The 13,630-nt window shown below is 37.7% G+C and overlaps 2 protein-coding genes across 5 annotated transcripts; both read right to left on the reverse strand.

The window, feature by feature from the left end:
- Positions 1-51: 51 nt before the first annotated feature.
- LOC113159688 (CD209 antigen-like protein E) lies at positions 52-1,990 on the reverse strand. Its single transcript, XM_026356532.1, has 6 exons — positions 1,787-1,990; positions 1,494-1,592; positions 1,070-1,330; positions 809-972; positions 599-729; positions 52-445 (listed from the first exon to the last, which is right to left on the reverse strand). The coding sequence occupies exons 1-6, from the start codon at positions 1,899-1,901 to the stop codon at positions 295-297; spliced, it is 921 nt and encodes a 306-aa protein (XP_026212317.1). The 5' UTR covers positions 1,902-1,990; the 3' UTR covers positions 52-294.
- Positions 1,991-3,171: 1,181 nt separating this feature from the next.
- On the reverse strand, positions 3,172-12,887 carry LOC113159686 (C-type lectin domain family 4 member M-like). Of its 4 annotated transcripts, none has more exons than XM_026356528.1 (6): positions 12,525-12,887; positions 5,284-5,373; positions 4,000-4,260; positions 3,751-3,917; positions 3,526-3,662; positions 3,172-3,407 (listed from the first exon to the last, which is right to left on the reverse strand). In XM_026356528.1, exons 1-6 carry the CDS (start codon positions 12,613-12,615, stop codon positions 3,260-3,262), a joined length of 894 nt encoding a protein of 297 aa, XP_026212313.1. In that variant the 5' UTR covers positions 12,616-12,887; the 3' UTR covers positions 3,172-3,259. The 4 variants fall into 4 exon arrangements, with proteins under 4 accessions (XP_026212313.1, XP_026212312.1, XP_026212315.1 ...); XM_026356527.1 differs by lacking the exon at positions 12,525-12,887 and adding an exon at positions 5,704-6,541; XM_026356529.1 differs by lacking the exons at positions 3,172-3,407; positions 3,526-3,662; positions 3,751-3,917; positions 4,000-4,260; positions 5,284-5,373 and adding exons at positions 9,896-10,126; positions 10,237-10,373; positions 10,462-10,628; positions 10,733-10,993; positions 12,107-12,196 and having other exon boundaries at positions 12,525-12,759.
- Between the last annotated feature and the right edge of the window lie 743 nt (positions 12,888-13,630).

Raw genomic sequence — 13,630 nt, forward strand, 5'->3', positions numbered from 1 at the left:
ATATCCCTTTTTATCTGGCCACATCTGCAATAAAACGAACACATTTAGAAAGCATTTATAAATGATTTTACTAATAATCACAGCCATCATCATCTGTGCACACACCAGTCATCACAATGTGGAAAGCTTGGCACAATAGGCAGTTAATTAAATGGTAATCACAGAGATTTATGTAGTAAATACAGTATGTGTGTACTCAAACACTGCTTGGGTAAAGATGATATTGTTCATTACAGAAAATTCCAGTTTGAACAGAGTTAACAGAGTTGTATGTTTGTACATAAACATTCATTTTTAACTTGTGGACGTCGGTGCTTTTTCACAAATCCACTTCATCGTGGCTCCACATCTGACATCGTTCCAGGCCTTGAAGAAGTTTTCTCTGGCATACACCGCTGCACAGTCCTCATCGTTGACATCATTGGGTTCTCCATCATTCCAGTACCTGCAAATAATGGTTTTACGGACAGAGACACAGTTTTTGCTTTGGCTCGCTCAGACTGTTCCATTCAAAGCATGCTTATTTTAATGTACAATAAAAGTGAATGAATGCTCAAAAATAAAAAGCAATGAGTGATAAAGCTGCATCAAGTCATACCCTTCGACCAGGACTGTTCCATCCAACCATTTCCAAGTCCCTTCCTCGTGAAAATCTCTCAGTCCAATCCAGAAGCCATTCAAGGGTTTTGATAAATCTTCATTATTCAGCAAGATCTTTACTGTGGCATTCTAACAAATAGGAGTATAGAATATTTTAAAAGATTCATCACTTGTCATTTAAAAAAGGTTGCAAACACTGTAAACTAACCTCTTTGTCTTTGCTGTCAATGACTGCAAGGTCACCTCCATGCATCTTGCAGAAGTCTCTGGCTTTTTTCCAGGTTTTAAACCCAGCACTTTCCGAGAAAGAGAAGTAATAGCACACTGAGTTCATCAAAATCCATCCCGGTGGACAGTGTCTGCAGCCGCCAACTGTTGCCAAAGAAAGTGACAGTGAAAACACGAACAAATTAAGCTAACCCCCAATATGATATGACATTGACTGCAAAGATACTGAAAGAGGTCTCACCAATCATCGGTAAGTGTGTCCTCATTGATGCAATGTCCTTTTTCATTTTATCAATCTGCACTTTGTAATCAGTTTGTCTTTTGTTCTGATGCTCAAGCTCCCAGTTTGTTTCTTTCTGACTGCTCATCTCACTGTCCAGCTGCTTCTGGGCTTCCTGCATGGTGGTCGTTACATTCTTGGAAGAATCCTCGAGAAAGGTCGGCTCACTTCTGATCTGTTCTACATCTTCTGCTGTGAGGTGTGTATCTGTGAGGTTATTGTCTGTGAATGGTGAAGACAAACTGTTACTGTGGCTGGTTATGTTTCTCAATTTCGATTTCTTTATTTCCTGCTTTCTCTTGTCTGACATTGACGCTTGTATCTTGCAGCAACATTTTCCAGATCAAGCAATAAATCAATGAAGTGCGAAAAAAGGATGACTTACAGTGGGCCCCCAGGCTAATATCAACTATTAGGAGAACAACAGCAAGTACTGCCAGGACCACTGCAGACAGGTTTCCACGTGCCACATTGAGCATGGACACTAGACAGAGAGATAATGAATATCATACATTCAGAAAGTGACAATGCATTAACCATCCTCACATTATCTGGTCCTTTATCAGGATTTTATTGCTGATATTTACATTTGTAGTTTAAAAAGAGTCTGCCTCAGGCTCGATCTATGAACATATCAGAGTTAACACTTAATAGTAACCTGTGTAAATCATAACTTACCTCGCCATACATTACTCCGACTGCCATGGTTAGAGGGGGGGTAAGGAGGATGCTCCTCATTGTCGTCTTCACAAGTCAGTATGTCAAAACCACCATCAAAGTTAGGACCTGACATTTCTCTCTTGTCCTGTCTTGTAGCTAACAGTCATATGCGAGTACCTGTGAGATTCTTTGTCAAGCAACTGCACTTTGCTGACACTTGAAAGTAACACTGCTGAGCTCAACAATAGTAAATTCAAGAGAAAGCAGAAGTGGAAGGATTATTAATAACATCCTGGATGTAGCATTGATTGTCCTGGATTGAGTTTCCACGACTTGCTCCAAGTGCTTATACTCTTAAATCTTAAATAATTCAGAACAAGCACCCAGGTAGAGGCCTAGTACAGTTATTATATATAATACTGGAATATGTTTTAATAAGGACATGGCACATGATGACAGATTTAACACATATTCCTCTATCAAAACCTCTTTTTAAGACCTTTGTTGTTTCAACTTATATGATGGATAATCCTAAATTATTTTCTGTTGCATCTAAAAGAACTCACATTTTAAAGTGAATGACTGCTAGTAAACAATGTCTTAGTTTCACATGTAAAACTTAATATAAAGCATGATGTGACTATACCTGCTAACTCTCTCTCATATCCCTTTGAGAGAGAAGGGCCGTGTAAATTCATTGAAATCCCACACATGACTTTATCACAGCATCTACATTTACATGGACCCCTATATTTCACCAATAGTTGGAATAATAACCCATTCAGAATAAAAACTCATCACATGACCACCTGTATCGGTAAAAACCTCAGAGAGGAAATCAGAATGAGGGTGGCGGCGGAAACTTTTGATAAACTGCTAAACAGAAAAAATTAGCATGTGTGCATGTGGCGGTAACAAATAGTGTAATGCAAATAGTATTTCTATGACACAATGTGAGTTGATTTTATTTATTTTTTCTACTGAATGAAATAAATCTTCTAAAAGTTGGAAAAACTGGCTTATTCTTAATACATTAATATAATACTATAATATTAATATTATTTAACACCTCTAATTGGAATCAACATTATCATGGTCTTTATCATTCACTTGTTACTGTTAGGTGGAGCCATGTACGGCAGTATATTGAGTTAATCAATGTGAATGTGAACCTGCAGTTCTGAGTAATAAATTGTCTCCAATCTGACTCACTAACACAGTGTTGTGAAACCTCACTGAGTGTTTTACTGCCGAAGTGTTTTTGCAGCTCAGTTTTTGCTCTCCTGCAGAATAGCAGGCAGCAGTGTATTCAGAAGTTTCATTTTATTTCATTCAGATGTCTTATAGATAACTTTCAGTAATCATGTATTGAGGTGCAGTTGATTTTGAAAAATGCCCCAAAAGACAACAAACTTTTCAAAGTGATTTTATTTCAGACATTTATCACACATGCTGGAGTTTTCTGCTTTGTAGTGGTCGTGCTTCGAGGGGTTATCTTGATTCCATTTTACATACCCAGTATATGGGATTGTGACACGGCCCATCGTACATGGTCTTCCAGGGACTAATGGAGCTATAAACTATAACTCCACAATCCTCTTTTTGTCCATGGTTGTTTGGTTCTCCATCCATCCAGTACCTTAGAGAAATTCATTCAAAAAACACATTAAGTTCTGTTTCTCTGATAATGGTGGTGTGATAGCTCTTATGTTTCCAAATTAATACAACATTAACTATTAAATGTTATAAAGTCTCACCTTGGATTCAGCCCAGTGACATTATTAATCCAGGTCCATGTCCCCTCTGAATGCACATCAGTGATACCAATCCAGAATCCATTTTCCCACAACCTATTACTGGTTTTCATATTTTGAATGGAGTCACTCACATATTTCTGCATAAGCAAACAGATGTATATGTATCTGTAATATACATTTAATTCATTATTATTTAGATATTTCTGGTCCCTAACGATAGCCCACCTGCTCCTCCGGGGTATCGATCACTACCAGGTCGGCTCCACGTCTGACACAGTCTGCTCTGCTGTCTGCCCAGTTCTTTTTGACAGCAGACGACTCCAAGTAGGAAAAGAAGTAGCAGGAGGAGTTGAGAATGTTCCATCCGGGAAGACATTTGCCACAAGTTCCCTCTGTGAGAAACAAAATATTTCTTGTAAAGCTAGTTGCTTTCCACTATTTTTACTTAATAATTCTAATAAAACCCTGTCTCACCCAGAGCTGATATGTTAGCCTGCAGATTGGTCTTCTCTGTTCGCAGTGTCTCGACCTGTCTCTGATTCTCGTCGTTGATGCTCTTCTTCTGTTCAATTTGCTCCTTTAGTAGTGTATGGTTTTTGATGGCTGTCTCTAAGGTCTTCTTGAGCTTCTCTCCAGCTTCGATCACATCGCTGTGGTTGTCGTGAAGGTACTCACTGGTGGGCTGTGTTGCAGATGAGTGGGTAACGTTGATGGAGCTCTCTTTGACTTTAGCACCTGAAGTGGTGAAACACACAGAGTGTCAGTAATGTTCGAAGTGGTTTATTCAAAGAACAGTTTGTGTTGTAATGGATCATTAAGTTGCAAAGTGCAAAAATGTAAAGGGTTTTGATTTATACTGATGTTGTTACATAGCTCACATTAAAGTGGCAAACAGACTAGGGTGAGATGATTTGATGGTCCTCCCAGCTCTGTTTCCACATGCACATGCAGGGCCTGATTTTACAAATGGTGCAAATAACAATTGCTATTTCTAAATAGCTTCTAATAATTGCTAATAATCTTTGGCAGCTAAGCAAGCGTTCATGTCTGAGTTCAGACCAAATGGTGAGCTTGCGCCTCTGGAACTGCCTCAGTCACACGTAAGCTCTGACTTCAACTACAGGTTACTGGTTCAAGCTGCTCTGTTCAAGCCGCCTGCACTATTTCATTAGCAACATTAATGATTCCTGCAGAAATAAATGCTGCAGACTTTGTTGGTGCTAATTTTTCAGTTTCACAACAAGAATGTTTTCACTTGACTTTATTTTTAGTTTCTGGCATGTCCCTGTTTCTTCATCCAGCCATAAGTAGAATTCTCTGGAGGTACTTCTCCTTGTCCATTAAAAGAAGAAGTGCTACTCAATTTAGTGTTACTTAGCATTTCCTCATTTTTATTTACTACACAAACTGTACACCCACACACATGTTTGCCTTTGCATAAGATTTATAATAAAGCCCTAAATAATCTGAGTTTGTGTGTTTTCAAAGCATCAGTGGTTCTTAATCACACAAGAACTTTGAAATAATGGCCATACAGGACAACACACAATGTTATAGACAGCTAATATTCTTAATATCAACATTAGTTAACACTATCAGTCAGTTAGATGATTGTTTATAAACTATTATTTAAAATGCTCACATGCCATGTTAGAATTTATAAATGTATGTTGTAGAATGAAGACCCAGTCAGCTTTATGTGTTACATACAGTGAAATTGTACAAATGAGAGAAGAGGAAATGTCACATTGAACTCACAATTAATTCCAAGAGAAACAGCAGCTATCAGCAGAACAACGTTCAGCAGTCCCAGACAGAGTACAACCCATCGGTTAGATCCATAAACATCTGTAATATTGGAATTCATCAGGGTTAAAGAATCAGTTACACAAAATCACAAAAGATATGTTTTCCTTTTGGTCTTGAGCTATTTACTGGTTAGTAAATGACATTAATGACATTTTTGGCTGATTAATACTTCAAGGGCACAGTAATTCACCAATTAATCAACTGCAGTAATTAAGCATATCTGAAAGTTTGTTTTCAACAGTGCTCTTCATTCAATAACTTCTGAATAGGAGATTAATTAGAATCACTGCTTAATTTAGCCTAAAAAAGGAGAAATGAAAGAAAGTACAGTGAAAATGTAAAAAAAAAATGTCACTTTTAGAATCATACCTTTTCCAAAGGTTTTATACCGAGACTGGAAATATCCAGCACGGTTGAAGAAAACTTGAGAAACATTTCTCACAAATGATACTTTCTCCATTGCGGTGCTGCGGTTACTGCCCACTGGTTGGTTTGCCTCCTCTTGTACTTTCCCACTGAAGCTGGTCATCAGATTGAAAATCCAACCCTAATTCATTTTCAGGTTGAGCCACACGTTAGAAAATAATCTTTACAGTGTTTAATTTGTTCCAATTAAAATTAGCAGAAAGAGGATTTTTCAAATGTCTGATTTCTCCATCGACTGGAAAGAAATTACTAGCTGAAAAAGAGATACAATTCACAAACAATAAAAAAAAACAAAAAACAAAACCCCCATTATACTTAATGTAATTTGAGTCATGTTGTGCATTACACATAATTTGACACATTAAGTAAAGTATGCTGACATGATACATTTTACACAAGTTCTTGAAAAGCTTATGTCAGATATGTGAAATACCTCAGAAAAGGGAAATGAAACTTACTGTTAACTGTCACATTTTAATTGAATCCATCAAAATCCCACACATGACTTTATCACAGCATCTACATTTACATGGACCCTTATATTTCACCAATAGTTGGAATAATAACCCATTCAGAATAAAAACTCAACACATAACCACCTCTATCGGTAAAAACCTCAGAGACGAAATCAGAATGAGGGTGGCGGCGGAAACTTTTGACAAACTGCTAAACAGAAAAAATGAGCATGTGTGCATGTGGCGGTAACAAATAGTGCAATGCAAATAGTATTTCTATGACACAATGTGAGTTGATTCTATTTCTTTTTTACTCTTTTACTCTGAGTTTTTAACTGAATTCTCAGACTTTCTATCTGATTTAGTTCTTAGTGCAGATAAAGTCATCATAGTGGTTGACTATATCCATGTAGATGTTGATGATAACTGCCTCAACACTGCATTTAAGTCACTATTAGAGTCCATTGATTTTACCCAAAATGTAAATAAACCCACTCACTGTTTTAATCTCACCCTTGATCTTATTCTGACATACGGTGTTGAAATTGATCATTTAATAGTTTTTCCCCAAAACCCTCTTTTTTTTCTGACCATTTTTTAATAACATTTGAATTTACAGTACCAAACTTTACTACAGATTACTAAAGATTAACTACAGTAGATGTTTATGTGAAAATACTGTCGACAAATTTAAGGAACTGATTCCATCTTTTATTTCAGAGCCATGTACCAAGACAGAGGAGAGCAGTCCTCCTAACATTACTCCAGCACAAGGGAGCTATCTTGTTGATAGTCATGGTGCTTCACTCGGAACAATACTTAATACTGTTGCTCCTCTTAAAAAGAAGCTAGTGAATCATAGGAAGTTAGCTCCATGGTACAATTCACAAATCCGTTGCTTAAAGCAGAAGTCACGTAAGCTGGAAAGGAGGTGGCGTCCCACAAATTTAGATGAATATTGCCTAGCCTGGAAAGATAGTTTAATAATATATAAAAAAGCCCTCCGTAAAGCTAGAACCTCATATTACTCCTCATTAATAGAGTCAAATAAGAACAACCCCAGGTTTCTTTTCAGCACTGTAGCCAGGCTGACAACGTGTCGTAGCTCTGTTGAGCCTAGTATTCCCTAAACTCTAAGCATCATTGATTTAATGAATTTCTTTCCAAATAAAATCATAACTATTAGAGAAAAAATTGATCACATCCTCCCCGAATACGGCATTGATGGTCTCATTTGTACAACAACTCTAGATTCATTAGTAAAACAACGCTTGTACTTAGACTGCTTCCTCCCTGTAGATCATTCTGAATTAATTTCAGTAATTAATTCCTCTAAACCATCAACATGTCTCTTAGACCCCATCCCGACTAGACTCCTCAAAGATGTCTTTCCTTTGATCAGCATGTCCATACTAGATCAGATTAATCTATTCTTACAAATAGGCTACATACCACAGGCTTTTAAGGTTGCTGTAGTCAAGCCCCTACTCAAAAAGCCTACTCTGGACTTAGGGGTTTTAGTGACATGTAGACCAATATCCAATCTACCCTTTGTCTCTAAAATTCTGGAAGAGGTAGTTTTTAAGCAATTATGTGACCACCTGCACAGTAATAACTTGTTTGAAGATTTCCAATCAGGATTTAGAGTGCATCATAGTACAGAAACAGCACTGATAAAGGTCACTAATGATCGTTTTATTAGCATCAGACAATGGACTACTCTCTATACTCATCTTGTTAGATCTTAGTACTGCATTTGATACTATAGATCACAACATTTTATTACACAAACTGGAACATGTCATTGGGATCAAAGGAACAGCACTAGAGTGGTTTAAATTGTATCTATCAGATAGATTTCAGTTTGTGCATGTTAATGATGAGTCTTCGATGCACAGTAAAGTCAGCTACGGAGTTCCACATGGTTCTGTGCTTGGACCGATGCTTTTTACTTTATATATATATGTCCCCCTTAGGCAATGTTATTAGGAAGCCCTCTATAAATTCCCATTGTTATGCAGTTAATACCCAGCTATACCTATCTATGAAACCAGGAGAAACTTATCAATTAGTCAAACTTCAAGCATGCTTAAAAGACATAAAGGCCTTGATGTCCTCCAATTTCCTTCTCCTAAATCCAAACAAGACAGAGGTTATTTTATTTGGACCTAAAAATCTCAGAGACACTATGTCTAATCACAATCTCACCCTTGATGACTCAGTATTGTCCTCAAGTAATGCTGTATCTTTGACCAGGATATCGCCTTCACTTCATACATCAAAGAAATCTTCAGAACTGCCTTTCTTCACTTGAGAAACATTGCTAAAATTAGGAGCATCCTGTCCCAAAGTGATGCTGAAACACTAGTCCATGCATTTGTTACTTCCAGACTGGACTATTGTAATTCATTATTAATAGGATGTCCCAATAACTCATTAAAGAGCCTCCAGTTAATCCAAAATGCTGCAGCCAGAGTTCTGACTGGACTTAGTAAGAGAGATCATATTTCTCCAGCGTTAGCTTCTCTCCATTGGCTCCCTGTAAAATCCAGAATTTAATTTAAAATTCTTCTCCTCACTTATAAATCACTTAATAATCAGGCTCCATCTTATCTCAAAGAACTCATTATTCCATATTTTCCCAGCAGAACTCTCCGTTCACAGACTGCAGGTTTACTCATGGTTCCTAGAGTTTCCAAATGTAGAATGGGAGGCCAGAGTTCAGGTTCGGGAGGCAGACACCCTCTCTACATTTAAGACTAAACTTAAAACTTTCCTTTTTTTATAAAGCTTGTAGTTAGAAATGGATCAAGTGACTCTGAACCATCTCTTAGTTATGCTGATATAGGTTAGTCTGCTGGGGTACCTCTAATGATAAACTGAGCTCCTCTCCTCTCTCCTTTCTCCTATATCAATGCAAATGCCACCATTGCATGTCATTAACTTTGTGTCTTCTCTCTCCTGTAGTTGTGTTTCCTCCTCTCTGTCTCCCTCTCTCTGTACTTTTCTGCAGGTATCCTCGGCCTGGAACTGTACATCTCCAGAATCCAGTTGACCTGCCTAATGTTCTTGCTGCTTGTTGTTGTTTTTGTGCCTGCTGTTCTTTTCTCTCTTCTCTATCCACTCACCCCAACCGGTTGAGGCAGATGGCCGCCCACTATGAGCCTGGTTCTGCTGGAGGTTTCTTCCTCTAAAGGGAGTTTTTCCTCTCCGCTTTTGCCTAAGCTTGCTCAAATGGGATTGTTGTGTTTTCCATCTCATTTTTTGTATAATCTCAAGTGCCTTGAGATAACTTCTGTTGTGAATTGGCACCATACAAATAAAACTGAATTGAATTGAATGAAAATAATTGGAGTCAACATTATCATGGTCTTCATCATTCACTTGTTACTGTTAGGTGGAGCCATGTACGGCAGTATATTGAGTTAATCAATGTGAATGTGAACCTGCAGTTCTGAGTAATAAATTGTCTCCAATCTGATTAACTAACACAGTTTTTTGCGTCTGTGTATGAAACCTCACTGAGTGTTTTACTGCCAAAGTGTTTTTGCAGCTCAGCTTTTGCTCTCCTGCAGAATAACAGGCAGCAGTGTATTCAGAAGTTTCATTTTATTTCATTCAGATGTCTTATAGATAACTGTCAGTAATTATGTGTTGAGGTGCAGTTGATTTTGACAACACACTTTTCAAAGAGATTTTATTTCAGACATTTTCACACACATGCTGGAGTTTTCTGCTTTGTAGTGGTCGTGCTTGGAGGGGTTATCTTGATTTCATTTCACATACCCAGTGATATGGGATTGTGACACGGCCCATCGAACATGGTCTTCCAGGGACTAATGGAGCTATAAACTATAACTCCACAATCCTCTCCTTGTCCGTGGTTGTTTGGTTCTCCATCCATCCAGTACCTTAGAGAAATTCATTCAAAAAACACATTAAGTTCTGTTTATCTGATCATGGTGGTGTGATAGCTCTTATGTTTTAACATTAACTGTTAAATGTTATAAACAAGTCTCACCTTCGATCCAACCCAGTGACATTATTAATCCAGGTCCATGTCCCCTCTGATTGCATGTCAGTGATACCAATCCAGAATCCATTATCCCAGATGTTATTGCTAGTTTTCATATTTTGAATGGAGTCACTCACATATTTCTGCATAAGCAAACAGATGTATATGTATATATAATATACATTTAATTCATTATTATTGAGATATTTCTGGTCCCTAACGATAGCCCACCTGCTCCTCCTGGTTATCGATCACTACCAGGTCGGCTCCACGTCTGACACAGTCTGCTCTGCTGTCTGCCCAGTTGTTTTTGACAGCAGACGACTCCAAGTAGGAAAAGAAGTAGCAGGAGGAGTTGAGAATGTTCCATATGGGAAGGCATTTGCCACAAGTTCCCTCTGTGAGAAACAAAATATTTCTTGTAAAGCTAGTTGTTTTCCACAATTTTAACTTAATAGATTAAATAAAAACTGATATAAACTCTAATAAAACCCTGTCTCACCCAGAGCTGATATGTTAGCCTGCAGATTGGTCTTCTCTGTTCGCAGTGTCTCGACCTGTCTCTGATTCTCGTCGTTGATGCTCTTCTTTTGTTCAATTTGCTCCTTTAGTAGTGTATGGTTTTTGATGGCTGTCTCTAAGGTCTTCTTGAGATTCTCTCCAGCTTCGATCACATTGCTGTGGTTGTCGTGAAGGTACTCACTGGTGGGCTGGGTTGCAGATGAGTGGGTAACATGGATGGAGCTCTCTTTGACTTTAGCACCTGAAGTGGTGAAACACACAGAGTGTCAGTAATGTTCGAAGTGGTTTAGTCAAAGAACAGTTTGTGTTGTAATGGATCATTAAGTTGCAAAGTGCAAAAATGTAAAGGGTTTTGATTTATACTGATGTTGTTACATAGCTCACATTAAAGTGGCAAACAGACTAGGGTGAGATGATTTGATGGTCCTCCCAGCTCTGTTTCCACGTGCACATGCAGGGCCTGATTTTACAGATTATGCAAATAACAATTGCTATTTCTAAATAGCTTCTAATAATTGCTTAAAAGCTTTGGCAACTAAGGAAGCGTTCATGTCTGAGTTCAGACCAAATGGTGAGCTGACACCTCTGGAATTGCCTCAGTCACACGTAAGCTCTGACTTCAACTACAGGTTACTGGTTCAAGCTGCTCTGTTCAAGCCGCCTGCACTATTTCATTAGCAACATTAATGATTCCTGCAGAAATAAATGCTGCAGACTTTGTTGGTGCTAATTTTTCAGTTTCACAACAAGAATGTTTTCACTTGACTTTATTTTTAGTTTCTGGCATGTCCCTGTTTCTTCATCCAGCCATAAGTAGAATTCTCTGGAGGTACTTCTCCTTGTCCATTAAAAGAAGAAGTGCTACTCAATTTAATGTTACTTAGCATTTCCTCATTTTTATTTACTACACAAACAGTACACACGCGTTATTCACAACAGAATGTTTTTCTTGTTAAAATATGAGATATTCTCAAACTGAAGGTTCCTGGTAAACATAGTGTTATGAGCCAACTGACTGTACCACCGCCTTTATATAAGATTTCTAATAAAGCCCTAAATAATCTGAGTTTGTATGTTTTCAAAGCATCAGTGGTTCTTAATCACACAAGAACTTTGAAATAATGGCCATACAGGACAACACACAATGTTATAGACAGCTAATATTCTTAATATCAACATTAGTTAACACTATCAGTCAGTTAGATGATTGTTTATAAACTATTATTTAAAATGCTCACGTGCCATGTTAGAATTTATAAATGTATGTTGTAGAATGAAGACCCAGTCAGCTTTATGTGTTACATACAGTGAAATTGTACAAATGAGAGAAGAGGAAATGTCACATTGAACTCACATTTAATTCCAAGAGAAACAGCAACTATCAGCAGAACAACGTTCAGCAGTCCCAGACAGAGTAAAACCCATCGGTTAGATCCATAAACAGCTGTAATATTGGAATTCATCAGGGTTAAAGAATCAGTTACACAAAATCACAAAAGATATGTTTTCCTTTTGGTCTTGAGCTATTTACTGGTTAGTAAATGACATTAATGACATTTTTGGCTGATTATTACTTCAAGGGCACAGTAATTCACCAATTAACCAACTGCAGTAATTAAGCATATCTGAAAGTTTGTTTTCAACAGTACTCTTCATACAATAACGTCTGAATAGGAGATTAATTAGAATCACTACTTAATTTAGCCTAAAAAAGGAGAAATGAAAGAAAGTACAGTGAAAATGTAAAAAAAATGTCACTTTTAGAATCATACCTTTTCCAAAGGTTTTATATCGAGACTTGAAATATCCAGCACTGTTGAAGAAAACTTGAGGAGCATTTCTCACAAATGATACTTTCTCCATTGCGGCGCTGCAGTTACTGCCCACTGGTTGGTTTGCCTCCTCTTGTACTTTCCCACTGAAGCTGGTCACCAGATTGAAAATCCAACCCTAATTCATTTTCACGTTGAGTGCAGTAATGCAGCGTAAAAAGGAACTGTGTGAAACCATCTTTTTTTCTTGTTAACTTGATTTAATTACTGTTTGTAGAGTTTGTTCATTTTAATTCAGCTTTGAGTGTTTTCAAGGCAGCAGGGGAACCTACAGTACAATTTTAATTTTATTAAATTTTATTTATATAGCACCAAATCACAACAGAAGGCATCTCAAGGCACTTTACAGTGTTTAAGGTTAAAAACCTTTCTAGATATTACTGTTTATATAGAAAAGCCAACAACCCCATTTGAGCAGCACTAGGCAACAGTGGAGAGGACAAACTCCCTTTAGAGGAAGAAACCTCCAGCAGAACCAGGCTCGAGGTGGTAGCAGCACCTGTAGCAGCAACTTGTTTTTTATCACCACTTTGAGACAGGATGCTCCTAATTTTAGCAATACTCCTCAGATGGAAGAAGGTAGAAGTAGAAAATGTATTTTTTATATGAAGTAAAGGATACTCTGCTCAATTTGCACCTTTAGTTGTTTATGTCTTTTGATCGCTGTCTCTAAGTCCTTTTTGAGCTCCTCTCCAGCTTCTGTCACATTGCTGTAGTTGCTGCGAAGATACTTTAGCTCAGTGACGATCTGTGTTGCAGATGAGTGGGAAACACTGAGGGAACCCTCTTTGATTTTGACACCTGAAAAAGGTGAAACACAGTCGAAGACAATGAAAAGAATGACTGAACATAGGAATGAATGTTCACAATTTTGTGATGGTCAAAGACAAAGAGGATAAACAGAATGAATCAGACCAGAAATATTTGCTCATCAGTCGTGACACTGAGTGCGTAAGAGATGTTTCTTAAGAGAATCAAGTGAGAGGATCAGAACAGGGTGCAGTGCAGTGATTTATTAGCCCCATATAAAGCCTTTTAATTTTGCA

Source organism: Anabas testudineus, chromosome 12 (assembly GCF_900324465.2).
Source record: "Anabas testudineus chromosome 12, fAnaTes1.2, whole genome shotgun sequence".
Taxonomy (NCBI): Eukaryota; Metazoa; Chordata; class Actinopteri; order Anabantiformes; family Anabantidae; genus Anabas; species Anabas testudineus.

Bases quoted from the DNA above. Each gene is read 5' to 3' on its own strand.
- LOC113159686 (XM_026356527.1), bottom strand. From the start codon at position 5,863: ATGACCAGCTTCAGTGGGAAAGTACAAGAGGAGGCAAACCAACCAGTG. The intron at 5,374-5,703 runs GTATGATTCTAA...CCAATATTACAG, and splicing joins GTATAAAACCTTTGGAAAAG to ATGTTTATGGATCTAACCGA. The intron at 3,663-3,750 runs GTGGGCTATCGT...TTGCTTATGCAG, and splicing joins TCGATACCCCGGAGGAGCAG to AAATATGTGAGTGACTCCAT.
- LOC113159688 (XM_026356532.1), bottom strand. From the start codon at position 1,901: ATGTCAGGTCCTAACTTTGATGGTGGTTTTGACATACTGACTTGTGAA. The intron at 973-1,069 runs GTGAGACCTCTT...CTTTGGCAACAG, and splicing joins GACACACTTACCGATGATTG to TTGGCGGCTGCAGACACTGT. The intron at 446-598 runs GTATGACTTGAT...CATTATTTGCAG, and splicing joins GGAACAGTCCTGGTCGAAGG to GTACTGGAATGATGGAGAAC.